The sequence below is a fragment of the Ambystoma mexicanum genome, chromosome 6p, assembly GCF_040938575.1.
Source record: "Ambystoma mexicanum isolate Mex_15411 chromosome 6p, UKY_AmexF1_1, whole genome shotgun sequence".
NCBI lineage: Eukaryota > Metazoa > Chordata > Amphibia > Caudata > Ambystomatidae > Ambystoma > Ambystoma mexicanum.
The window spans coordinates 1353085545-1353112976 of NC_090935.1; the positions used below are offsets into that span (position 1 = coordinate 1353085545).

The window sequence follows — 27432 nt, forward strand, 5'->3', positions numbered from 1 at the left end:
TACCGTAATACCGTTACATCCCTAGTCGACGTCCCTTTTCGAGTTTCGAAAACAACAACTGTAATACTCCGCAGCTTCCACTAGATGTCGGCCAATGCCAGCATGTGATCTAAGCAGATTCCACAATCCTCCGAAATATATATCTTCTGGCAGCCTTGCAAATGTCTGTCTTGGGTTGATTAAACTATGTATAAAGTAGCACTGCCCTCTTAGGCAAAGACAATTTCTTGGAGAAAAGGGTTTGCATTTGAGCTCATTTCCATACCCACAATACCTTGGCTGTTGTGGCTCACAACTGGACTTGAACTTCCAGCGCTGGCTACTAGGTGGCATTGTGGATTGTGTGGCTTGGCTCAAATTGACTTTCCTATTTTCACACTTCAGGTGAAAGTTTTTTTTTTCCAAACCTTTTTAAACCCCCCATAACTTTCTTTATATATACATATTAAAGAATCCCCTCAACGCTCACACCAGAAAAACTACAAGCTACTAGGGAAAAAGGCCCAGCACACCTCTTGCAAGGAAAACACTTATTTCCACAAAAATAGAAATGCATCAGCAAAAGACTCTGCTTCCACAGAACGTTCTGCAAAATCAGTACAAACAGCACTTTATAAAGGCACACTGAGTCATCAGTGATGTGAATTACATAATGTGGAAACCTGTGTGGCTGGTTTGTTGAGACCCTATACATAGGCTGCCTGCTCCATAAGGGATACCAGGCCATTGGTCCCAGCCCTGTCTGTCCATCTTCTTCCACATGGGCTACTTCTTGCACGTCATCGGGTATGAAGCGGTACCCAATGGGCAATTATGTGAAAAACAATACTGGCTCTATCTATAACCTGATACGCACCTAGTACTGCAGACATGGGCTAAGAGGATACTTCGAGGCCATCACTTCTAATAAACTACAGCTCAATTCCAGACACATTGGCCCCCAACCAAAGTTCCCCATCCTCGTTTTAGCTATGTTGTTTCATCCCTCCCGGCGCTTCGCAGCACAAATCAAGCAACCTTCGGTGAAGGCAACTGATCTCTGTTTTCAGATCTTTTCTGATCGATTGGAGGTTTAACAGTTTTATGGTTGATGGTCTGGGACTGGCTGGTAGTTCCGAACACTGGGCTCTTGAGGGTGGGGTTTTCGGGTGCTATTACTTAGAGCAGAGACAGGAAGGGTTGGAGGCTCATGCCCTCCTTCTCATAGGATCGCTCTTCACAAGGAGCTCTCAACCTCCTTGTGGCCTTGCAGGGCGCATTCCTTCTGGAATACGAGATGTTGGCAACATGAGACAATGAAGGGTTTGTGAGTCTCTGCAGCTCTGGCCTTTCTTACCGGTGCTACAACCTATTCCCGCTTGCATGTGCGTTATTTCTATGTGTGTGGCACAGGCCTGCAGCCTGGCTTCAGAACAAAACTAGGTCTTGAATCCAATATGGCTACTACCATCTAAGATGGCGTCTGATTCCACATGTATACTTGGGCAAAAACGTGCACCGCTCTTCTGCACTATGGCCTCTAACGACACCCCCTCCCACTGTAACCTCCCCAAGTTCCTACTGCAAATTCACAGGCCTCCGTTTCATTCGAAAGCGCTGGGGGCATGGGACGATCGCTTCCCCTTGTAATTGTTTATTTGTAAAGCGCTTATACACAAGTGAAGTGCTTCAAAGCGCTTCAAGACAAGAGGGGAACAAGGGAGTACATTCGTCATTCTTAGGCCTTGAAGATTCCGAATTATCTAATATATAGTCCCAACAGTAAATAAATAAATACATATATATAGTCATGATGTATTAATCAATTATGACTTTTGCATTAAATTGTATTGATATAATTGTGTATATGTACGAGAAGCAAGCCCTTTTTTGTATAATTTCTTTAACTGTGGATTGTATATTTTGTATCCTGATGTTTTTTACTGTTGCTGCTTATTAAAATAGATTTTTTTACATTTGTAATAATTATCGAATAACCATTGAAGTTCATTTTTTAATTTCTCCCATGTAAATAGTTTTCTGTAAACACTTGGTTTCGCCCGGTTTCCACATGGGTAAAGAGAAACCAGCTTTTTTGTCTAATTTGATACAACTATATAAAACGCCAACAATTGGACATGGTGTGGGTGCCTGGAGTCAAAGGAGCAATTCTATAGTTTGTTGGGGGCAAGAGCAAGGAGATGTTTGTAGCAAGAGGAAAGAGGCTGGCGAGAGGAGGCCAGAAGACAGGGGTTGTGGAGAACAAGTAGGCAGAGAAGAACAAGGAGGTGAAGAAGTGGGTGAAGAACAAGAAGGTGAAGGTGTGGCTGGATAATAAGGAAAATATGTTTCACTTCAGTACAACGTAGTGTAAAGGACAGTAACATGAAGAGAGGAAGTAGGAAGAAGCAGAGAGGAAGATGAAGGTGGTAACACAACAGAAAAAAAGAGGGTAATTTGGTGCATACAGGGAGGGACATCAGTGCAGGAGAAGTGGAGAGTCGTAAGAAGGAGGTTGAAGGTGGTGCAAAGGAGGAAGAGGAAAGACAGCAGATTGGAGGTTGAATGAGTGAAGAAAAGGCATTCATACAACAAAACTGACTAAGGTATGAACAAGTGCTAAGGAGCTTCATGAGAAAATAAGGAGTAGAGAGGAGACAAGAGTAGTAGTCTTCTCCTTTGTGAGGGAGAAAACTGGGTATGAACATTTTGATGAACTCTTTTGATTACTGCCTTATAATAATGCACAGTCAATGCTAACTGCCATGTTTAACAAGTGCCTTATTATCATTGCAGTGTGAGCCCAATGTTCTAATGTGCATGTCTTACCTCAAAAACCTTTATCGCCCAATACCTGGACATGCTTGCTTCCACAGTTCCCACCGCAGATGTGTTTCCCTTTTGGCATATAGAAGCATGTTATAGAGTGTACGCTCTCCTAGGCAAGGCGGCTTTAGCAGATGGAAGTTGTCAAATAGTAAGTGGGCTTGCATGCCCAGAACTGTGTGTGAATTGAAGAAGTAGCTTGCACAGCACAACCCAAATGTATCACTGTTTGCTTTCCATCCGGATTATGCTTTCCTGAGCGTGAGAACACAGCCTCTGCCTAAGACTTGTATGCAGAGACACTGTTCTTTCGGGTAAACATTGGTGCTTAACAATACCAAGCCATGTCTGAGACCTCCCGCTCCATTGAACTACATGTGTGCTTTCCCTTATAAAACCTACTGTGTGGAAAAGGCTGTTGCTGCGTCGAATCTAGTCTGCCGTTGGATTGTTCTTTTGTCCTGTGTTTGCTGGCTTTGCTGACTGCTATTAATGTAATTCACCAATCCAGAGGAAGTGTCTAAGGCTATTTTTCCATGACAAGATTGTTGCCTGCGATGTCTGATTCAGCTGCCCTGCAGCCAAACACAGAGGTTGCCTGACGTGACTCTCAGTGATCCCTGTGGGCCCAGCTAAGACTATTTCAACGGTGGGGAGAGCTGGCAGGTGCAACCGGGGATTCGGTGAAGTAGACTGAGCAGATACGGAAGAGGATCTGACTGAAAGTCATGGCTTGGAGAGCGCAGTTAATTGCATTGCCATCTGTCATGCTTTATATACTTTTGTCTGAAACGTGTTGGGGTAAATGTTTTGTCTCTGGTTACGAGATTTTGAAATCTGGAATCAGGAAATAGCCTGGTTGTCCTAGGACCTAGTAGGGGAGGTACCCTGCCTATGAACAAGTACGATCTGATCAGAGTTAAGTAAAAGTTAAAAGCGGTTGGCCACCACAGTCAAAAATGTATTGTGAAGCAGTGCATCCATGCCCCCTACTGATTTAAGATAACATGAGGCTGCTGTGCCGGCCAGAGTTATGTAGTATAGGTTAGGAGCTGGAATAAATGGGTCTTGTATGAGTGTAAAAAAATATTTTGGATGAGAGTCCACTCTAGTACTTGTCCTGTCTAGCCCTTTCCTTGATACTTGAAACCCTGTATGTGCCCCTCAGTTGCGGCCTGACTCTGTATTCCTACTCTCCTCTATCCTAGTACGGGGGCTGTAATAGACTTTGTTTCCTCTGAATATGTGATTTTAACCCTTTCCTGTTCCCAGGTTTCCCTGCAACTACCAGCACTGTAATGCTGCTCAGGCAACTACCTTGAGGAGGAAATACCTTGCTCACAGTACACGTACTGTGCCACCCGCCTGCTTAATATTGTTCAGAAATTCCCTAAGATACAAGAAGAGCCCGTCAAGTTCTAAGAGGAACTAGAGGTCACTATAGGTGGCCAACGTCCCACGTGTGCAGACCTAAACCAATTGCTGCAAGCAGCTCTTCCTACTGATAACTTTACTCTGGTGAAGGTGTGCTCCAACTGGCCTTCCGAAGAGCCCCCTACTGGTGGGTTAAAGACCAATAGTGTAAACTATTCTAGGAAGTTGTTCCCGGAAGACTGACTGTCGGAAATCACTGCTTGTAAACAGAAGGGTGAAAATCCTGCGGAATATTTTAAGCACCTAAAACAATGCTTTGAAAAATATTCTGGAATCACTGATGCAGCTGTCGAAGCTCCCCATGCTGTGGTGGCACAATTTGTTATGGGATTACAGCCAAAGGTATTGTATGGTATAAAATGAGTCCTAATAGGCTGGACTGAAAAGAACTTGCCTGCGGATCTGTTAGCTGTACAGCATTTTCATGAGAAGTTCGAAAGACAAAGAAAACACCGAAGCCAAGTTGATTGCATTACACCTACAGCAATTACAACCTTCCCAGGCAAGGGTATGGTTCCATTGTATGTCTGGGGGATGGTGAAGGGGGAATGCAAAGATTCTCTGCCACATGGAACAGGGCCAGCGCATCGAGAGGCATCATATGAATGCTTGACGTTCACTCCTGCCTCTACTCGACCTCTTGGCCACTTTCATCACAATAGACCACCAGGCGCTCACACACACATTGACGCCTGGGGATCAGCAACCTAGTCCTACGCTGGTCCAAGTCTCACCTCAGCAACCGCCAGCAGTTTGTTGAGATGGACACCTCTAGATCGCCAATGCTACCAGTCACCTGTGGAGTCCTGCAGGTATCCATCCTCTCCCCAGTGATCTTCAATTTATACATGGAGCCGCTGGGAGCCTTCCTAGCCACACACAACATCCACATCCACCAATACACCGACGAGAAACAGCTATACCTCAAGATCCACTCCAAGGACATCCACAGGCTCAAAATCCATATCTCGCTCACCCAGTCTTGGATGTCCAGCACAACCCCTGCAAGACTGAATTCCTACTCCTCACCAACACCACCCAGATATACAGCGTGGCGATCAACCATGAACCCCAACGGCTTCACACCCAAGCTCACCTCCTGCGTCAAGTCCCTGGGGTTCCCCATCGACAAACATCTCTCCTTCAAGACACACATAGCTAAGAACACTCTGACGGCTTGGTATCAGCTCTCCCGCCTGTGGAAAGTCAAGCCCTTCCTCCCTCCGGACAGCTTTAGATCCACCATTCAAGCACTGGTCCTATCCCACCTGGATGGGGGCAATGCCCTCTTCTAAGGCCCCCGTCATTCTCCCTGGTGCCCCTGAAAAGTGTCCTACACGCAGCCGCATACCTCATCAAGGGTCTATGCAGATAAAACCACATCACCCCGGCCCTCATTGACCTTCATTGTCTCCCACTGCATGCACAAATCACCTTAAAGTCTTGCTGCATCATCTATAAAGCAGTCGATCTCAAGTCACCCAGCTACCTTGCAGAGAAAGTCAGCAACTCTGGCAGACATCGCACCACCAGAAGCCAGGACACGTACAGACTTGAAATCTGCCACTGCAAAAAGCAAAGGACCACAAAACGAGCATTCTCTGCTTATGTCCCAAGATTATGGTACTTCCTCCCCGCCAGTAGCAAACTCGCCCTCATGCTCCTACAATTCAGTAAAGAACTCAAAACCCACCTCTTCAAGGAGTCTCTCCTCCTCAGCACCTAGGCCATCACGTCTCCCTGTGCCACCTGACTCGCTAGATGCCGTCCACCCCTCTCTTTCCCACCACCCTGTACAACTGTGCCCCTACTCTATCCTCCTCTGTATCTTACACCTGCTGTATATCTGTTCTGTTGTTACCTCTGAAAAGTCCTCCGTTATGCATCTGTACTGTTGTATAACTCTGCAAAGTGCTCTGTTGTGTATCTGTATTGTTGTATACCTCTGTAAAGGGCTGCGTTGCTTCTTGAAGCTAGGTCTGTGTTCAATAAATAAAAAAATAATAATAATAACAGTGACTAGTGCAATTATTGTACAGAGTTTGGCCACTGGAAAGCTGAATGTCCGAATCAGCCTCAGTATGGTGGTCGAGGTGGTCAGCCAACTGCGTTGATTTGGTTGGCTGTGCCCCCACCTCCACTGCCATTGCAACAGAATGATCATTACGATTGACAAGGGGTTCCAGAACTTGTTTCACCATTCATACTGCTTAATCCCACTCCTTCCTATGTTGATTGTACCATTGCTGGTCAAAAGGTATCGTGTTTGGTTGACACTGGATGATCACGCTCTGTGCTTAAGGTTTCCGAATTTCTGCATGTTGTGCACGCTGATGAAACTGTCAATGCTGCTGGGATTGAGGTACGCTAATACCCAATCCTGTGCCTCCCCCTCTTATGGTCACATAGGGTCCTATTTCAGATAACCATAATTTCCTTTGAGTCCCTGTTGCCCTGTTAATTTGTTTGGATTGCATTTGTTAGGTAAGCTGAGTTGCTCCATTTACTGCTCCCCTGACAGCATATTCCTTGATATCCCTGCACACAGAGAACACAAGGTTTTGGCTGTGCTACAGGAGATTCTCCATTCAAACCCTGGTGACCGAGCCAGTGCTTCCTTGCTGCAGCAGAAAGTGCTGGCACAAGTTCCATCTAAATTATGCTGTGTCCATGCAAATGTATCTGGGTAGATGCTCAATGCAGAGCCAGTCAAGATCACCCTGAAGCCAGCCAAACCTTTGCCTTGTTTGCCTCAGTACTCCATATTTAGACAGGGAGAAGACGGTATCCGCCCTGTGATAGAGTCCCTGCTTGAAAAGGGCATTATTGTACCTACACAAAGCCCCTGCAACACCCCAATTTTGACCACCAAGAAGCCAGGTAAAAAGGTCTACCGCTTCATACAAGACCTGAGGGTAGTTAATGCTTTTCCGTGGTCCATAATACAGCCACCATTCTGTCTTGTATCGCAGAGTTACAAACCTACTTTACAGTTGTAGATTTGTGCTCCGCTTTTTTCTTTATCCCAATCCACCCTGACAGTCACTAACTGTTTACTTTTACCTATACATCCATGCAGTACATGTTCACACATCTTCCTATGGGGTACGCAGTGAGCCCAACCTTGTTTTTCTAAATCCTGAAGAAGGATCTTGACTCTGTAGTGTTCCCACGGGGATCCTCGCTAGTGCAGTATGTAGATTATCTGCTCCTGCAGTGCCCCTCCTTGAAAGCCTGCGAGCAAGACTCCCTTACTCTGTTAACAGAACTGGCTGAAAAGTGTCAAACGGCATCTAAAGACAAGCTACAGCTTTGCTTACCCAGTGTACGATATCTGGATTACAAGCTTTCAGCTGGGGAAAGACACCTTTGCCAGGACCATATTGTGGCAATCCAGAATGTTCCCAAGCCCCAGATCAGGAAGCAAATGAGAGGATTCCTCAAGATGGTCACTTACCACCGATAGTGGATTCCAGAGTATGCCACCATGGTTAAGCCCCTTCACACCTGCACACATGATTCAACACCAGAACCCCTGCCATGGTCCCAGGACGCTGAAGATGCCTTTGTCACCATAAAGCAAGCACTCACAGAAGCCCCAGCTTCAGGTCTGCCTGATTAGGATGAGCAATTTGTGTTGTACTGCAATGAGCGCGAGGCATTCGCACAAGGAGTGTTAACGCAGTTGCATAGTGATTAGCATCGCCCCATGTCATAGCACGATGTTGCCCTAAAACCAGTAGCGGTAGGACTCCTGGGTTGCCTCCAGGCTGTTGCTGCCACTGCCCTGTTGATAGAAAAGACTTGATCATTGGTACAAGGTCACCCTGTTAAAGTTTCTGCAATACACACTGCATTGGTCCTGCTACTTAAGGGAAAGACACCATGCATCTAATTCCTGCCTCATCAAGTATGAGAAACTACACATATCTGCTGCATTGATCCTCTGTCCTATCTTGAACCCAGCTTCTCTATTACCAACCCTGCAGGACGGGGATCCGCATGAGTGCCTAATCTCTTCTGTCACTTTCCCCTGATTTGCTAGATCCCATTACAGAACTGAGACCGGATACTCTTTGTGTATGTCTCTTGTCTGCATAGCCAAGGGACAGGAGAGCGTGTCTCTGGTTACTCTGTATTGTGGCAGCCAAGGTTGTCTCCTTCCCAAGAGTCAACTCGGCAAAAGCCTCAGCTTGCAGCAATAATCAGACGAGATACCAGACTGAGGGTAAACCAAGCTTCTTGTATTAGATAGAAAATATGCCCCGTAATTGTTGATGTGTTGTCTGGGTGGGTTGAAGACTATCCCTACAGGAGGGTTGATGCTTTCACAGTTTCAAAGAAACTGCTTGAGTCCTACACTGATTTGGGCTTCCCCTTGTTCTAGACAGGGACCGAGGTACCTACTTCACTGGCCAAATTGTTAAGAAAGTGTTTAAGGCACTAGAAATCTCACAGCAGTTTCACTGCACATACCACCCCCAGATGAGCAGATTTTTAGAATGCTGCAATAGTGACCTAAAGCTGAGGCTGACCAAAGTGCGTCAGGAAATAGGTCTGAAACGGCCACAAGCACTTCCCCTAGCACTGTTTGGCATGCACAATATGGTCTATGCCCACACCTCCTGAGCACCTAGAAGATGAAACTATACATACGTATTGTCGCACATTGGTCAAAACTGTTCGCCATCTTCATGCCCAGCTTAAAGCTGCCCTATCATAACTGGCGTCTTAGCCCTGCCACCCTCTGGAGCCTGGCAAGTGGGTTCACAAGGCGAAGTCTGCAGCCGAAGTGGCACAGACTGCACCATATACTGCTGGCCACATACACCACAGTGAAGTGTTACGGTTTGAAACCTGGCTGCCCACTACTGCAAAGTCCCAGTGCCCACTGAAGAAACGGCCTCCACTTCGTTCGATCTTCCGTGGCCATGTCCCTGCCTCACCGTGACCACCGACCACGCGGGCGGGGGGGGGGGCAACTCAGGGCCAGTAACCCAGGGTTGAGTACCAGTCGCTAAGTCTACTGACCCCTAGATCTAACCACTCATGATGATGAATCCTCCTGATGTGTTTTCAAACTGGTACAAACTGGAAGCTGCTACCACTGATATTCCAGTGCCTACTGGGTTTGGGCCTGGTGAACACCTCTTCGTCATCCTCTTTGTCCTGATGATCACTGTGAGCTTGTGGTTCTGGTATCTTGGATATTTCTAGCCTCCATCAGTGGCACCACCTCCAACCTGGCCGTGCCAGACCAACCCAACACTGCAGGCCTTCAATGAGCAGCGTCTAAGACAGAAAACACAGCTCTACGTGCACCAGTACACCAGCATGAACTGCTGCTCAAACTTTGCAGTACTTTGCTTATTAAGCCTTCTCCCCCTTGACAACCCACAGGACACGAGAAGTCTGTATTCAGGATGTCGAGGCCACTCAGTTTTTTCTTTGGTTTCCTCTCTGAGGTCATGGGTTATGTCTATTTTTGAAACCCCAGGAAAAACGAATGAGAGTTCAATACCTTCTCCCATGGAATAGGGCAAACTCCAAAATCTGTTCCAGCATGCTGCACAAAGTAAAGTCTCTAGTTTAAATAGTTTTTCCAGGTTTTTCCCTGACGTTACTCAGTCTTATGCACAAAGTTGCCTTAGTGACTGCTGTCTTGGTGGGCAAGAGGCATTCTCCGGTGGCCAGTGGGTGGACAGCACTGCCAATATATAGCAGACACTTGCTGCAGTTCTAAGTTTGCTAGATAACACAGCTTCTACCAGGAGTGTGGTAGACCTGGAGAATGCCCAGGTGCTATCAGGGTTTGTCTCTCACCTCTGTGCCTTAAAGACCAGAATCTATTACCTCCCAATACCATCTTGCAACCTCCTCATCAAGTAAATGCTCACTCGTGTATATAGGTCTGGTTCTAGGTCTTGTCTACGACTCTCTAACTAGACCACCTCTAACCACCTTGTCATTTCGACACATGACCATTACCAGTTCCCCCCAAAAATAAATAGGATTATGTTGTATCTGTTTGGTCGTCTCTCCATGTCTCCAAGGGACTTTCCCCTGTACTTCACCTTTGTTTGTCCACCTCTCCTCTTCCTTGCCATTCCACTTGCCAAACTCTGATTTTTGTTTAGTCTCCTGCCTATTGGCTCTTCAACTTCTTCACCCTCTCTTGTTCTTTTTCGTCTTCTGAATCTCCAACTCCTTCTGCACCCTCCCCTCGCCCTGCACCAAAACTTCACCTGCACCTCCGATTGCTGACCTGCTCTGCCACACACTCATGCCCATTCTTCCCTATGTGGGATTTTATAGTGCACCCTCCCCCTCTGTGCTGGGTATGTGGTTTGAGACTGCAGCTGAATGTGATTAACCTTCTCATTGAGATTAGTTGGTTTGCCATTTTTGATGTGGCAGAATCGTGCTTGCACACACGTACCATGCTCTGACAACAGAGCTGCTGTGAGCTCCATCGGTTCCACAATTTCTACCCTTTCACCGACAGAGAGGCAAACATGTCATCACTAGCTTCTATCTTGGTAAGCCCTACAGGAATATCCAACAGGCCAGATACCGCAGGTCCTGGTTTACCAGGACCTCTAATGTCAATACACTATGCCGAGTCTGATAATTTGAAGGGGTTGTAGCAGCAGCATAAGCCACGTGGCAGTCCCATACCATCTGGCACTCTGTGTTGTTTGGAAGGAACAAGAGGATCCTCCCCATACTACTGCCAGATGCCCCATTACATACTGCATAGTGGGGCTAGGCCGCTGTAAGTCACCCCTGCACACACACATTGAGGGTCAACCAGGGGACTTTGTGACATACTCCTTCCCCTCCTTTCGTTTAAGCTCCCCGTTGGGAAATCCTTTACAAGGGACTTGGTTTTCTGGTATACATGGAACTCCAGACGATCAGTTCAAAAGAAGCACAGCCCTGCATCATGACCATTTCAGCTCAGATGGGTTATCAGTGAATTTTGAGCTGCACTCCCAACTTTTTGGATTACTTCCAGTTCGCCATGAATGCAGACGATCATAACTACCTTACTGGGTAGTAATTCCTCTGAAAAGACGCTGTTCCCTCAGATGGCTCATTGCCTATTGCCAGAATTTAGTAGAGTTTGAGTAGTTTTCTTATTTACTTTAACATGGAGGTTTTATCTGTCAAATTGTTCACCTTATGCCAACATGCTGTGGCCATTTTCCAAAAATGGAACTTGGCTGTCTTCTTTGACCCAGACAACACCCTATTCCCATTCATCTTCTGCTGGGACACAATAACTAGTGTTCTAGAACGGGAGGCTAATGTCTAGTAAGATGTCCCGGCTTTCCATAAGCAAATCAGCACATCAAGGCTTTCTCTGCCATGACTTGCAGGGTTTTAGATTCACCATTCGTTGTGCCGTGCAAACGTGAGCTTGGATAAGTGGGGACCATCTGATGACCCTAAAATCCTTCACTAGTTGATTTTATTTGTTAATTGTTTTAAAACTTTATTTGAAAGAAACAGGCTGGCATCACAAAAACAATACTCACAATGCATGCAAGATAGGCAATCTGTCAAAGAAATACCATGTATACCCAACAATAAATCTACACACAGCTTCATTTTCATACCAAAGACCCATATCGCTCAAGCCACTTCCCCCCGCTTTTCGGGGGAAGTGTCTACTTCCTGTTGTGAAGATTTCCTCAATGGGCCCGAAATGTCTTTAGGTCTGCCGAAGTCACCGTGGTTATATAGGTCTCTTCCTTCTCACTATTATAGACCAGATCTGTCACCCATTGTGTACCTGTTGGGTCTGACTTGTCCTCCCACTACTGGAGAATGGATTTTTTAGCAATAATACAGGCCACATTAAAAAGTCTTCACGTTACCTGGTACACTTGCCGATATCCCCCAACAGATATTTAATGGAAGACATAGTGGGGGGGATATCAATTATGTCCATCAAAACCTCAGCCAATAGAGCCCAGAAATGAGCGACTTTCAGGCACGCCCAGAACATATGAAAAGTATTCACTGGGGACAGTCCACATTTCATACAAGTATCATTGCTTCCAGGAGTGAACTTGGCCAGTCGAGCCGGTGTGTAATAAAATTGGTTCAGCATCTTGAATTGGATCAACCTGTATCTGGCACACATGTACACTTGTTTAGTTAAAAGGCAGCATCTGTTGCATTGTGCATCAGAGATCTTGTGCCTGAAGTCTCGCTCCCATCTCGAGAACACTTTGACTATAGAAGTTTGGCTTGCATGGATAAGCCTGTGTAGTCTGGAGACCACACGTCTAGATTCCCACCCATTAATTGTTTCACTACATGGATGTGTCTCTGGCTCTTGTGGGTAATATGGCCATAACTGTTTTGACAGTTGCCCGCATGTGGTAATATTGCAGAATTCTTGTGGGATTATTGCCCAGTTTAACACTACAAAACAGCCTTTATGAAACAAGTCACAAATTACCAACTGCTCCTTCTCACCCCAGGATTTCTGTATGTCACAATCGAATGATGGGGCAATTTCAGGGAAGTTCCTAGTGGTATAGCCCGGATGTATAGATCAGCAATTCATAGTCTGCGAAAGAGCCTGGACCAAGCGTTCACAGTGGTACGTACATTGTCAAATGTGCATGAATCAACATATTTGTCACTGAAGATTACTGCTTTCGAGTTAGTAGGTGCTGCTCCACATTTTTCCAGCGGGAAGTAAACTACATTTGAAGTGGAAGAGTACCAATACCCTGCATATTGTACCTGTGCCACTAGGTAATATAATTCAAAGTCAGGTGCAGCTAGCCCACCTCAGTCATAAGTTTCAACTAGTTTCCTGGCCACCCCCACCATCCCCAGAGGAATTCCACCGATAGGGACCTCAATGCTGTCAAGAAGGGCCTCCCGGGCCATATAGGCATTTTCAGAAGAAATATAGTAGCTTGGGAAGTACTATCATTTACAACGGAGAGAGTCGCCCATACATAGAGATTGGGAGCCCAGCCCATATTCTCTATTTCGCAGTTAGATGTGGTAGGTACTCTGTAATTTTCCGCATAGAGGGATGATTGAGTGCTAGACATTTTTATCCCAAGGTATCTAAAATGGAACGTGACCCAACTAAACCCCATCATATCAGCCGGCGGAAATGTTGCGTCAGACAAGGGGAACAGCTCTGATTTGGTTATGTTGACTTTGTATCTTGAAAACTCATGCACATCATCTATCATGGGAGTAAGATTTGTCTCTGGATCTTGAATATACAATAAGGCGTCATCAGCATATAGCGAAATCACCTTTGGTGGCCCAGCTATATGTATACCCCTCTCCCCATGTTTCTTCCTTACTAGCTCTGTGAATGTGAAGAGAAGAGGCGAGAGGGAGCATTCCCTGACATCCCCCATCCCCAACAGCATGCTCTTCGATAGTGGTGTGTTTTTTGGATTCTCGCTGTGGGTCTACTGTAGAAGAGTAGACACATCAGAGGATATATTAACCAACCTGAAAACTATGAGGACCATGAATAGGTAATTCCAGGGCACAGAATGAAAGGTCTTCTCTGCATCCAGTGATGCCGCCACTGCCTAGCCCCTGGGTTGAACTGTGCCATTCTACAAACAAGCCTTCTCAGATGCAGCGCTGTGGATCTAGTTGGGATAAAGCCAGACTGATCAGGATGTATCAAAATAGACATGTATGGTAGGAGCGTTGCAGCTAGTATTTTAGCTAAAGTGGCGGTTTATGGGGCTTTAAATGCACCATAATAATTGCTTCCTGTAATGATGGTGGGAGTTCCCCCAGTTCAAATGCCTCTTCCCAAACTTGAAGTAGATGCAGTGGTAAGACGTGCTTGAATTCCTTATATAACTCCACTATAAGGCCATCCGACCCAGACGCTTCAGTGAGCCCACATTTATCACAAACTGTACATAATCCTTCGACAGGTGCAGTCAAAGTTACTCCCCAGTGGCAGCGGGATTAATTGCCGGGCCCTAAACAGGCCTTCCCTTGCCTCTGCTACTACCTGGCGGGAGCGGAATCGACACCTTAATGTATGCTTTGGCATCTGCAGGACTTTCAAAAAAGTGTGCTCATCCCCGTGCTGTATTCAGAGCTTTGATGGGAACAGAAGGGCATAAGGGATCTGTTATGCTCGCAGCAGATTCTTGGCAAGATCATAGGATCTTCTGGCTGCTTGGACATTGGTCGAATAATCCGGGCAGATGAACATTTTACTTAACTCGTACTGCAATGCCCCCTGGTCTCTGGACAATCATAGCATTTGATCTCTATCTCTGTAGTTCAACTGCCTTGCTATAATTGTGCGGGGGGGTGCTCCAGGTTTAGGGGTTGGAGCAAGCACTCAATGGGACCTTTCCACAATGAACTGTGCTGAGAATTGCGTGTCACTGGTGATAGTTTTCAACAGGCCTTCAACAAACAGTTCCATCGTGCCTCGAAATGCATTTTCAGGCACCTCAACAATATGTAGATTTCGGCGGGACTGTGATTCCAAATTGCTGCAGTTCACCCCCAAGGCTGCCAAATCTGTATTCATCCCTGCCATCTCCCGATCATGTCCTTCCACGGTCATCTAGGTCAATGTTTTGGCCATGGTTATGCGTTCGCTTTCCTAATGAAGCTTTAGACGTAGTGAGTTTATATTCGCCACAATGTCATCCAGCTTGGAGATGGCAGAGGCAAAGCCACTCTGCACTGCAGCCATGACAGACTCCATGGTGTACAGCGATCTCTGGGTTGCCCATCATGGATTCATTTATAAGGGCCTCCACCACTATCCCCTTAGCTGGTGTCCATGGGCCCTCACCTCTTCCAAGCCCCTTTCGTGATGATGGATGGAGGGGGATTCAGCACTGCTGACTCTGCAAGAAGGCAGATGTCACTCTGCATGGCCCCACACCACCTTTGCAGGTCGATTTGGGCGCAGAGTTTGCAATTTTAGGGTTGCCCTAAACACGCTGCCCCTGCCAGAAACAGGTACCCCTTAAGTTCACTTTTCCTGGTGTCTGCTGCCTAGGCCCCACAGGTCAGACCCCACACCCTCGCTTCAGAGCCGGACCACACTCTCCCAGGACACTGTGGTGTCCGCTCTTCTTACATCTCACAGGCACCAGATATGGATGCACTGCCACACTGGGTCTGTCAACCGTCTCAGCACGGTCTCAAACTAAGCGCTGTCCAACTCCTCGTTGCTCACACAATGTCAGCAGGCCATATGTCTCACCACTACCTAGTCTCGTCAACGTTGCCACTTGTACCCAGCTTGTCCCTAGCTCAGCACTAATGAGCGAGGCCCCCCTTCTGGGATAGCTAAAAATAAAACCCCTTGCTTGCACACTTCTGATCCTCCAGTCTGTGCTTTCGGCCCACAGCTGCCCAAATCTGTCCCCACACCACCTTTGCAGGTCGATTTGGCAGCAGAGTTTGCAATTTTAGGGTCGCCCTAAACATGCTGACCCTGCCAGAAACAGGTACCCCTTAAGTTCACTTTTCCTGGTGTCTGCCACCTAGGCCCCACAGGTCAGACCCCACTCCCTCGCTCCAGAGCCGGACCACACTCTCCCAGGACACTGTGGTGTCCGCTCTTCTTACATCTCACAGGCACCAGATATGGCTGCACTGCCACACTGGGTCTGTCAACCGTCTCAGCACGGTCTCACACTAAGCGCTGCCCCAACTCTTCGTTGCTCACACAATGTCAGCAGGCCATATGTCTCACCACTAGCTAGTCTCGTCAACATTGCCGCTTGTAGCCAGCTGGTCTCTCAGCACTAATGAGCAAGGCCTCCCTTCTGGCACAGCCAAAATTGAAATCCCTTGCTTGCACACCTCTGATCCTCCAGTCTGTGCTTTCGGCCCACAGCTGCCCAAATCTGTCCACCATTGCTGCAATGCAGTCACGGCTACCTCATCTCGTGCCGAGTTTAAAGCCACCACAGGCTTACCCAGGCAAACGCAGTTCCACAAACCCCCAGGTAGCAAGCATTACATCAGCTTTGATGTGTCCCATAGAGCTCACCCTCCAGTCATCTGTTCATCCACCTCTCTGCTCCTCACCCGGTACGGCCTCACTGCAGTTCAGAGCCACACCTGGACGGTATCCGCGTGCGCAACTGCTGACCCCTTTCGAGGAGCCTCGACACTCTCCCCATTCCTTGGTAGCCACAAGCTTTGAGGACCTTCTTCCGCCCACTTTCTGCCACCCGCTGCCACCAATGGAATCGATCTACTACGCTCAATTACGGATTAATTTAACATCAGGCTTACGCCAGAGCTCTCTGACTAGGCAGCCATCTTCATTGCTCCTCAGCTGCGCCACCCACTCGTTGTTAGGGGAGTCAACTTCCTGCTGGATGACTCAGTCAACTGACTTTTTATTGGGGTTTTCCAGGCCTAGAGGATGCCATTGTTGAGATCTTTTTTAACAATTGGTAGCCATTTGAATGCCCTGTGCTCCATTTGATTGGTGTTGTTGTCAAACGTGCCATTTTAAACCCAGGGTAGGGAATTAAGAAATTGCTTGAGGACAGGTTGTTGATTAACTTCCAAGAGTGTTTCAGGGAGGTTCTGTAACTAGCAACCTTAGTTCTTCCAACTGTTGATTACACTGAGAATCATATCCAAGATGGTGTCTCTACGAATGTTGTAGTTGGGTTGTCATTTACCATTAAATACTTCATAGGAGTTTCGGACCTCCTCTGTCAAGAGAAGTACCACATATTAAGCCATCAGTTCTCTGTACTGGTTTCGCAATAGGTTAGATTCTTGAGGAAAGAATTGGGAGTCCTATCTGGCAATACATTTTTGGCATAGGGACATCAGCAGAGATGCTTGGGAATAGTGTTTCTGTGCCAAGACTGATAGGTGTCTCTTAATCAGTTTAATTAGGTTTTCTAAGGTTGTGGGTTCTTCCCTACCACATGAGTGGCTAGAATCCCTGCAAACCACATCATCCATCTTCTCCTTGGCCTGGTGAGGATGCTACAACCACTAACCCTAAGGGGAAGGCTAACACACCTGACAGAAAATTGAAGCCAAACATCCCTTAGAGTACGTAACCTGGTCAGAGCAATAAGGCTGAACTCTCAGGTGGGTAGTAGGCGATACAAAGGTTCAATTGGTCCACCCACATATGCGTAGAAAATACACCACACAGCTATACACTGACAAATGTATACTTTATTTAATCAACACATATAATACTATCAGGTCAAATAAGCACTGAGGTAATAATACACAATGTTAAAATATGCCAAGCATATTCATAAAAACAGTAAAGGATTCTCCTACCCAAAATGTTTATATGTGGGCCCTGTACCAGAGTTGAGCACCAAACATAAAATAAAACAGGAGTGTTGGGGAGAACCAGGGGTACCAACAGACAAAATAAACACAAGTGGGTAAGTCCCCTACGCAAATATAATATTCATTGTCCTAAAGAGATAGCCCAACTTCAGTATTTGTGGAAGGCCTTAGACCTGCTGGTCAGCACCTAACACATATGGTAGGGGACTGGTGAAATAGGGAAACACAATTTTACCAACAGGAAATATAGGTTGAAAATCCCTAAGGACTAGAACATTAATCCACAATCAATTAGACTCCGGGGGCCTTATGTACGTCTTAATAGTCACGTATAATAATACATGATAACCATTGAGAAAATGTAACAGTTATAAACCATAGCCAGTTACATTAAACTTGAAAAATAAATATAAATGTAAAGGTAAGTGCAAACATTATGACACTTGTTCCAACCCTCTCTGCACCCCGGGGGGATCCAGTAAAAATGTCCTGGGGCAGAGTCAATTTTAGAAGAGTTCCAGTTCACAGTTCCGTAGGTAGAAATGGAAAAAGTTAAAAGTCCATATGCTCTTGTGGCAGCAAGTGTGTTTAACCCTAAAGGTGCAGATTCTGCAGTGAGCAACCTCAGGTAAGGCCAGAGGAGACCCGAAAAGGAAGGGTTCTAGATGTCAGAAGATGGACCCAGGTCCCCAGAAGAAGTAGCACAACAGGAGGACCCTAGTAGAAGCCTATGGGAAATGAGGTAAAGTCTCGCCTCTAAGGAATCTGTACCACAGACCAGGGGGATACCTGAGGGGAAGTGCCTCAAATAATCGCCCACCCCAGGACTTCAAGGTAAGTACTCTGGTGGCTTAGGTGAAAACAGCTTTAGCAACCTGAAACAACCCAGTGAGAAAACAGCTCTTTTCCACAGGTTTCAGGATTCGGTTGCTAGGAGATTTGATCACTGTGCCTAAGTCAATCTCAGCGACCCAGAAAATGATCAAATTATCTTCCCTGAAGCTGAACCCTCAAGCCTGCATCGACAATTACAGCGAGGAGGACCTCATAGAGACGCAGTAAGCTAAAACATCTCAGAGCAGCTGAGTGAAAAGTAAACAGTCCAGGGACGGAGACAATGGCTTCTGGTACCATCGAACGCCCTAAGCTGAAGATCTGGCTGGCAATTTGGGACATCAACCACCTTCTGGAAATCAGCAGCAACCCACAGCCAATTGGAAGATGCTGATGGTAAACAGCTCAGAAAATGATTCCAGAGTGGATGGCTCAATCCAGCAGATCTGGGGAGTCACCAAGAGTCCCCCAAGAACCCCACACTACCACTCTAGCAGCAAAAACAAACAAACTGGGAAAGGCTCAAACCACTGCATTTAGCATGTTCTGCCAAGAGAAGGCTTTCGAAAAGGCAAATAGTGGGAATCGATTGTAAACTCCAATGTGTCAGCATACCTGCCACCTCAAACATACAGGAACAGGAAAGCAAGAAAGTGCAACAAAGATAGGACAAAACCTAAATACCATTCCACAAAGGGGCTTGCCAAAGGCCAGCCAGCCAATCACTAAAAGTCCCCTGGGGGCAAAATGTCAGAGGACAAACCATACTGGTTGGCTAGTGGGAACTTAGCTGACCCTCTTACTCTCATTAGAGGTAAGCGGGATAGTCCAGGGACCTATACTGGCCTACACCAGTTAGGTCCAATATGGAAGCTGCAATTTTGGGCTCATAAAGAGCCCCGGTGGTCAGATTGGCCGTTTTGAGGAACTACCTAATAGTCACCTAGACAAAGGAATCCTTGAAATACAACAAGGACGATAGCAGGATTTAAAAAACCCATTGATACACCAATGGCTTCTAAAAAGGAACATTGGGCTAACAATGCAGTAAAATGGCCTTCACTTCTTTTGAAGCCAAAACTGAAGTATATCTTCACCCAATCCACTCCTTAACAACCACTCTACTCCCCAACAATCAGTCTACTCCCTTAAGCCTGTGTAGGGTGATACAATCACACTAGGGGAAAGACAGAGACCCTGGGACTGGCCACCTTAGGGACAACCCAATACCATATACCCTATTTAAGGTAGAAAAGGGCATAATGGCATAAAGGGCATCATTCAGGAGAAGTCCCACATAGGACCTAAAAGAGATAAATTAGTCAAAACAGACAGGGATAACAAGCACAAAAGTTGAGTGGTCCCAAAAAGTGGCCCTAGAATTCTCAAAATTGGAATTCTGGCTTAACAGCCGGTAATAGTTCTGCTGACTCTGGTGAACTGAGCCACATGGGATAATGCCCTCACTCACCAGACGAGGACCTGGCGGTTGGGTTCCCTCAAACAGATTGGGGGTGGGTGCTGGGTCATCTTTGTGGATAATACCGGATTTGGCAGAGCTGGATGCTTCCGATTCCCTTGACATTTACTTAGAACCTCCTGGTTTCTGGTCAGACACCTCAATTTTCCAGGCGTCTTCGTCATAGGTGTGTCACTGAACCAGGTAGAAACAGAATATGCCTTTGAGGGTGGGTGGAGAATGCACTATTTCAAGGCATGCAGGTGTAAGCGTAGATCGCAATGGTTCTCGTGAGGCCTTTGTCAAACCAATGTGAGGTGACTACCAAGCCAAGGTTCTTCCCGTTTCTGACATATGTCACAAAGTCACTAGGAAACACCAGCAGAGAAAACACCAGGGAAAGATAGTATGTTTATCAAGGTTCTTTTACAACTATTTGGGGGGTGGGGTGGAGGTGGGGAGTAACTGAATAGTAACCTCTAATGAGGGTAAATTCCTAACTAGTAGAGTCCCTTGTCAGGGCTTGCTCTACCACCTTCCCATCTTCATCTCTACCAGACCTTTACTGATTAAGCATTCTACACCTTGACAACACTAAAAGTACGGCAAATCTGTAGTGTTAATCTCAAGATTCACAAAACGAAAAGTGGACCAGTGGATAGGGATGACACGGGTTAGTCAAAAAATAATATGAATTTTAATCAATAAACATATAATACATCATTGTATGTGTTGCTTTTAAAATCATAAATGTCAATTCATCATCATATATTTCATATATTCAACTTTCATACTCAATCCCATACTCACTCATTCATACAGTCATTTAAAAAAAACAAATTTGGCAAATTATACCTAATGTATTGATCTACTAATACAAGTGTTTCCCAAAAAACATTATCACAAATGTTTACGGCCCAGTCCTTATTTTCAGGTGTCGTATTTTATCCGATTTGTTAATTGATCAGAATGTTCACATAATCGTCGACACGTGTTTCAGTCCGCATAAAACAGAACTGACTGTCTTCGATTTTCCAAGACCTTCTTCAGGACGTAGGGCACAAACTACTAGGTCTGCCCTTGTATTTGGAATGGTATAAGCCAATTTCAGATCCCCATGTGTCAATTCAAGGGAAGGCGAGTAGATAGTTAGAGCAAATCCTCCACGGTGTCTCTGACTTTGTGGAGACCAGTTTCTACTTGTTCGTAGCCACAAGGTATCATTTTTCAATGTTCCAAGTTATTGCGAAATTCCCTCCTGCTCCCAACACCCAAGTTCCTTTTCAAACTCTGTGACTCGGGTTATTATGTTCTCTCAGCCTAGTCATATGAATCCATCATCAATGGTTAGGGAAAGGTTTCTATAGTTACTTGACTGCCCAGCGTACCGCAACAATTTCACCGTAGCCCACGTAGTTTTCAACTGGCCAAGTAGAAACTGGTCTCAACAAAGTCAGACACCGTGGAGGATTTGCTCCAACTATCTACTCGCCTCCCCTTGAATTGACACATGGGGATCTGAAATTGGCTTATACCATTCCAAATACAAGGGCAGACCTAGTAGTTCGTGCCCTACGTCCTGAAGAAGGTCTTGGAAAATCAAAGACAGTCAGTTCTGTTTTATGTGGACCGAAACACGTGTCGACGATTATGTGAACATTCTGATCAATTAACAAATCAGATAAAATACGACACCTGAAAATAAGGACTGGGACGTAAACATTTGTGATAATTCTTTTTTGGAAACACTTGTATTAGTAGATCAATACATTATGTATAATTTGCCAACATTTTTTTTTTAAATGACTGTATGAATGAGTGAGTATGGGATTGAGTATGAAAGTTGAATATATGAAATATATGACGATGAATTGACATTTATGATTTTAAAAGCAACACATACAATGATGTATTATATGTTTATTGATTAAAATTTGTATTTTTTGAATAACCCGTGTCATCCCTATCCACTGGTCCACTTTTCGTTTTGTGAATCTTATATATCTTACCTGAAGGACCAAGGTTTTAGTTCAGGTACACCCCTTTATTTTGAACGTGTTAATCTCAAGGTCACCAGTAGTTTTCTTCATCTACATTCCCTCGATTTCAAATACCTCGATTTCGAATATCAGTTCCTTCTAGCTGTACAAAGTAAAGTCTCTGGTTACAAACTGCATCTGTCTGGATCTCTTCCAGGCATGACTCATGGTCCTTTTCTACAAGGGAAATGTCTCTATTGCAAATAGATACTCAAATAGTTTCTGTCTAGATCTCTCAACAGCATCAATCATAGTCTTCTGAACAAAGTCCCCTCAGTGAATGCTGTCTTAGTGGCAGTGTGGCCTTCTCCAGTGACCATTGTGTAAATGACATCACCAAGGTGTTGCAGGCACTCTTTATGTAGCGCCATGTTTGTTAGGAGCAGCTTCCATAGCTTCTCCTAGGTATGTGGTAAGCCCAGAGGATGTCTCTGGACCTTCTGGTGGTTTTGACTCGGCCCCAATCTAGGGCCCTGAACCCATTCCCTTCCAGTCCTGTCTTGCTCTCTTACTCACTGAGCCGACACTCTCTTGTGCCTCCGAGTCTAGGGCTGGTCTCTGGCTATCTTCTGACCTCTTTGACGTTCCGCCATATGCTTGTTCCTCCTCCCACTTCGCCCCGACACCAAATGGGCTTACACTATTTCACGGTCTTGCACACATCCAATGTCTATAAGCGGCTTCCCACTGTATCCCCTTCTTGAGTTCTCTTGACTCCTTTTGTACCATCAACTCCACCTGCAGCTCCACTCGTTTCTCCGCTATTCCAAACTCCCATGCACCAGTGTTACCTATGTGGGTTTTGATATTTGATAGTGTTAACTTCTCTCCCCAGGGTCAGCCGGCTTAAGCCCTGTTGTGGACCCCCCTGCCTTCAGACCCCAATGCAGTTTGGGACGGGACTAGAGGACACAAACTGTACTGTGCCTAGGCACACTATCATGTAGCAGATGGTCGGGTTCGTCTCTCCTGAATTGCTCCCCACACCATGAGGGACAAACAGGGAATTTTGTCACAAGAGGTGAAATTGAGAACCATTGTTATAGCTGGGGAAAGCTATACCAGTGGATCCACAACTGCACCGCAGATAAACTGGAGAAATCTGTGGGTCAGAGTTTAGGGGCTAGGAGCCAAGAAGAAAACATACTGGGGCAAGTGTCTAAACAAGTGACGAAGAGAAAGCTACCTAGGAATCATAGTCCAAAGCATGATGGAAATAGCAAGGCCACATACCCATATTAAAGAAAGATTTGCTAAGTGAAAAATAGACTTTGGAAGAGAGATACAAAATTCTACCCTCAACTAACCAGGGTGGGGTTGGCAATACCTCAGATGCTATAATAGGCATCCATCACCTTAAGGACAAAAAAGTGTAAAATCCTGCCGAGGTAGTCGCATGTGGCTGTTGTCTCGTTCCTTTGAGGCAAAGACACCTTCACCGGACATAACCAGCTCTAGAAAAAGCAGGACTAAGGCAGAATGTGGACAATGTCCACACCAGGATGAGATACCAGCCACCTGAAAAGAAACTGCAGGAGAACTCCACTCCCAGAGACACCGAGCTGGCGGAACACTTTCCTGGACGGATGCATGGGAGCCTCTGTGTTTTTTTTTAAAGAATAGACATGGACATTTGACCTTCGGTCCTTCAGGGGTAGGATTTAGAATAGAGACAGAATTTGGATATCAGGTTGTTTAGAGTTGGTACCTCATCACAGATTTCATACCTTGCATTGTTTTACTTAGAAGTCTCTCCCTTTGAGCTACCCATCCCTTGCAGGCTGTCCTTCAAGCCAACGTTAAGAAACAAACTGGGACTTCACCCTAGTTGTGAAACCTTCAGCACCAATGAGAACCGCCTACATCCTAGAAGGTAGGGTTGTTGTGGTTCAATTCCCCCCCCCCCCTAACAAACGGTCAAGAATGCTAAACACCAAGAAGGCCTCTTTATGTTGTCTACCTTTTGTGTTGCTCTGCACCCGAGCGCTTACCAAAAAAAAACAAAAAAAGGTTGTTAACCATGTGTGAGAGTTCAGTTTGCCCAATTCATGACAGCTGTCTTAACCTAAAATGACTACTTTCTCTCGATTTGGGTTTGTAGTGAATTGAAGATTCTCAGGATTACTTGCAAGTCCAGTGTGGCTCCCATATTTGTCCAGCCATATCTCCATCTTGAAGCACTTGTCGAAGTTTGCTATTTAGAACAGCTCCTTTTTGAAATGCCCCTCTTTATCATAGACATTTCACAATTAAATCAAGCGCTTTGAAGCACTTGCGTATAAGCGCAATACAAATAAACAATTACAATTACAACAGGGAGGCTGCTGGGAGTAGAGAGCTGAATCTTATGTCTAATAGTTGTTTACCAAGGACTTGGAAGCTTAGCATGAAGGACCATGGGCACAACAGATACAGCTGCAGAGTGGCCTATTCACATATCTACTTACTTGCTTAAATCTCTGCATTCAGGATACCTCATATCGTTGTAGAAAACACCATTGAAATAAAAGAAGGCCGACTTGAACAAATCCTTGAATACAAAAAAAATACTTCAATGTAATTATGCATCAGATTACAACAGAAATAGGACCACACAGTTCGGCTCTGAAACACTGTGCATTTGTCTGATATACACAACACATGTATAAAGAGTTGTCTTTTTTCAATGCATTTGCACACTTTGTCAGTTTATCGTGACTTAAAATCAAACCACCCCAAAAGGTTTACTGTAATGCATTCTAGAGGTTCACTTTTACCCACTCGTTTTCCTTTACTCCATGTCTCATGTAGAGTCCCTGTGGTAAATCGCCATAGTCGCTTTTTATTTCAAATAATGTGAACAATGGTGATGGGCTTCAAAACTAATGGCGAACCTTCTGTTATGGGCATGTTGGAAAATAGAATAAACACCATTTCGAAAATACATAATGACGTGTTTGTTTCCTCATGCCGCACATTGGAAGGGTCAGTGGAAATTACCAGATACATGACTCATAAAAATGACACCGTCCATCAATGTGGACAGTTAAATAGGAAGGATGTTATCCAAAACGGAGTAGATTAATCTTGACCCTTAACCTTTTCATCATAGCATTGCATGCATTGTAGGTTTCTAGTCAGATGCCAAAGAGTGGCTATTATAACCTCCTCCCACACTTTTTTTGCACAACACTGTTCCAGGGTCCCAATGGTCTCCACTATGGGAGAAGCTAGCAGTCACACCCTCTAAGAGTAGGCAGGCCAACACCAGCATCAATAGAAGCCTTGGAAAGTTCTGCCCAGGGTTAAGGCCATAGATGGCCAAGGGATCAAGCGACTCAAAGACCAGGGGCTATTATTTAAAGGGTTTTGTTTATTTTAACAAATTAATCATGCCAAATGGCTAAGGGCAAAAAGTAAAAGAGATTATGAGGTTATAGGGCACTGAAACAATTGTGACACATTCCGAATAGCTCTAGAACCTGCATCTGCCAGTCAGTCACTCAGTCAGTAAGTCACTACCCCACAGCAGCGGGCGTGCAATTAAAGTTACTTGCAGTCTTTAGGAATTTAAGTACCCCAACACTTCTTGCATGCCTTGGTTGACTGGTTGATGCATCGTTGCACTTGTCAGAATGTTGTTCTCCATCGTAGCAATTTCTACCAGCTTATGTTTGTGGGTCCCCTAGTTAATAGGGCAAGTCTCAAGTTTTGATGAAAGCAGACCGGGCCCCTCAGGGCCCAGGAATGGAAAGGCTCAGGCCCTGTGGTGACTTTGGCAGTCTCTGCCACATTCTCCGTCAAAGCACTGGGGTTGTTGTCGCCTGATCAGTCAATTGCCCCTGGTCCTGGGCTCTCCCATCCCACCTTACTTTCCTTGTTCTCCTCCACTGTTTTACTCTCTTCTCTTTCCTTCGCTAACCCCTGGCAATGCTCAGGCTCTCTTCACCTCCCATCTTATCGGTTTTCTCCGCCACATGCATATATCCTTTTCCTTGATCTCTCCTAGTAGTTTGTTGCACATTTTCAAATAGCTGTTCTCCAACGCTTTTCTTAACGTATTACTTTCCACATTCTAGACTCTCTTCCTCTCCTTGAACACCCCCTCTTCCCCCTTGTGTGGCTGAAAAACCTTTGCTCGCTCGCTCCTCCTGCTCGCCCTCCTCCTTGCTCTCCTCCGACACCTAGATGCTCTACCGACCCGCAACGCAAGCTTCAACCTCCAACTAGTACACCTAGCATAGTACACTGGGAGTTCTTATAGTTAGGCAGGCCTGAAGAACCACAGTACGCTCAGTTGTGTATCTCCCCGAGCTGAGCAGATTAGCACCCCGCATTTGAATTTGCTACTTAAGCAGACATCACTTTGGCTCAGCAGTTGCATGCAAAGCCGTGGCGAACCCCACACTGGGGCTTTCCGCAATTTAGGTTTTGGGTTTCATGTCAGTATCGATTTAGCAGGGAGCCTTGGGAAACCTCTGTTTAAGTCCTTCTGGGCCTGCATCATGGAGCAGATGATGGCACCTTTCCCCTCACCTACCCTATAATATGGGACTACAAAACAGCCCCCACATGTGACAACCCATGTCTGACGAATAGATTGACTTAATCCAGGTGTCCCCAACCTTTTATACACAATGAGCAAAATTTGCATATCAAATGAAATGATGAGCAACATCCATTCTCCAACATAACATATTGGCTCTCAGATGGCGGTAAAATAATTGTAACACAAATTAGAAATGTAATACAAAACATTCCAAGATGGCCGCCGGAGTGTGAAGTCGCACTGCCCTGCGCTCGGGGCCACTATAAAGGAGACAATAAAGCAGGCTAAATGAGCCGTAAAACACAGGAATTTCTCCCCCAACATAGTATGGAATGACAGAGAACAGCAGCGCATAGATTTACCGCACCCACAGGAGACGTAGAAAGAAAGGATGTGCGCCAAAAGCGCAGACACTGGAAGCGGACGATTACCAGGGGCACTGGAGGCGTAAGGAGCTGACGAGGGCCGCAACGCAGGATTAATGAAAGCCATATCACAGAGATAATTCGCTGGCCGCAGGGGGCCCTGCAACGCATCAGAGGCCATCTCGGATGCAACAAAGAAGGAGGTTTGGGAAGAAGTCCACAAGCAGAAGGTCAGCCACCGGAGAGACACAAGGTGAGAAGACTGGGTGAGCTGCAGACGCATCCATATAGCCGTACGGGGTGGAAGAGCGACGCCGGGAACAACGGTGGTGAGGGCGAGGCCCTGGGACTACATATTCAGGAGAAAGAGACACTGGCATTAGGTGGCCCGGGCACTCCAGTGTAGATAACAGACACAGGCCCCCTGGAGATGGCAAGAAGAGTAAGCGTTCCCTTGACTCGGGTGACTCCAGTCACCCCCCGCTCTCCCCACTTCCCATGGGAGAAACCGGCCACCGAGATCACAAAGACACCAGAAGATGGATCAATCAGGGGGACAGATAGCAGAGCAAGAGCGCGACAACTGCAAGTGCAGTGAAGCACCCACACACCGTTATGAGGTGAAATAAGAGAAGCCAGGAA

The 27432-nt window shown here is 45.9% G+C and overlaps 1 protein-coding gene across 1 annotated transcript in view; it reads right to left on the minus strand.

Moving 5' to 3' along the window:
* Positions 1–27432, minus strand: part of SNAPC3 (small nuclear RNA activating complex polypeptide 3) — a 382446-nt gene that overhangs the window by 41658 nt on the left and 313356 nt on the right. The window contains exon 6 of the mRNA XM_069626051.1: positions 24345–24427. Within this exon, the coding sequence (XP_069482152.1) occupies positions 24345–24427 (83 nt within the window). The remainder of the gene's footprint in view (positions 1–24344; positions 24428–27432) is intronic.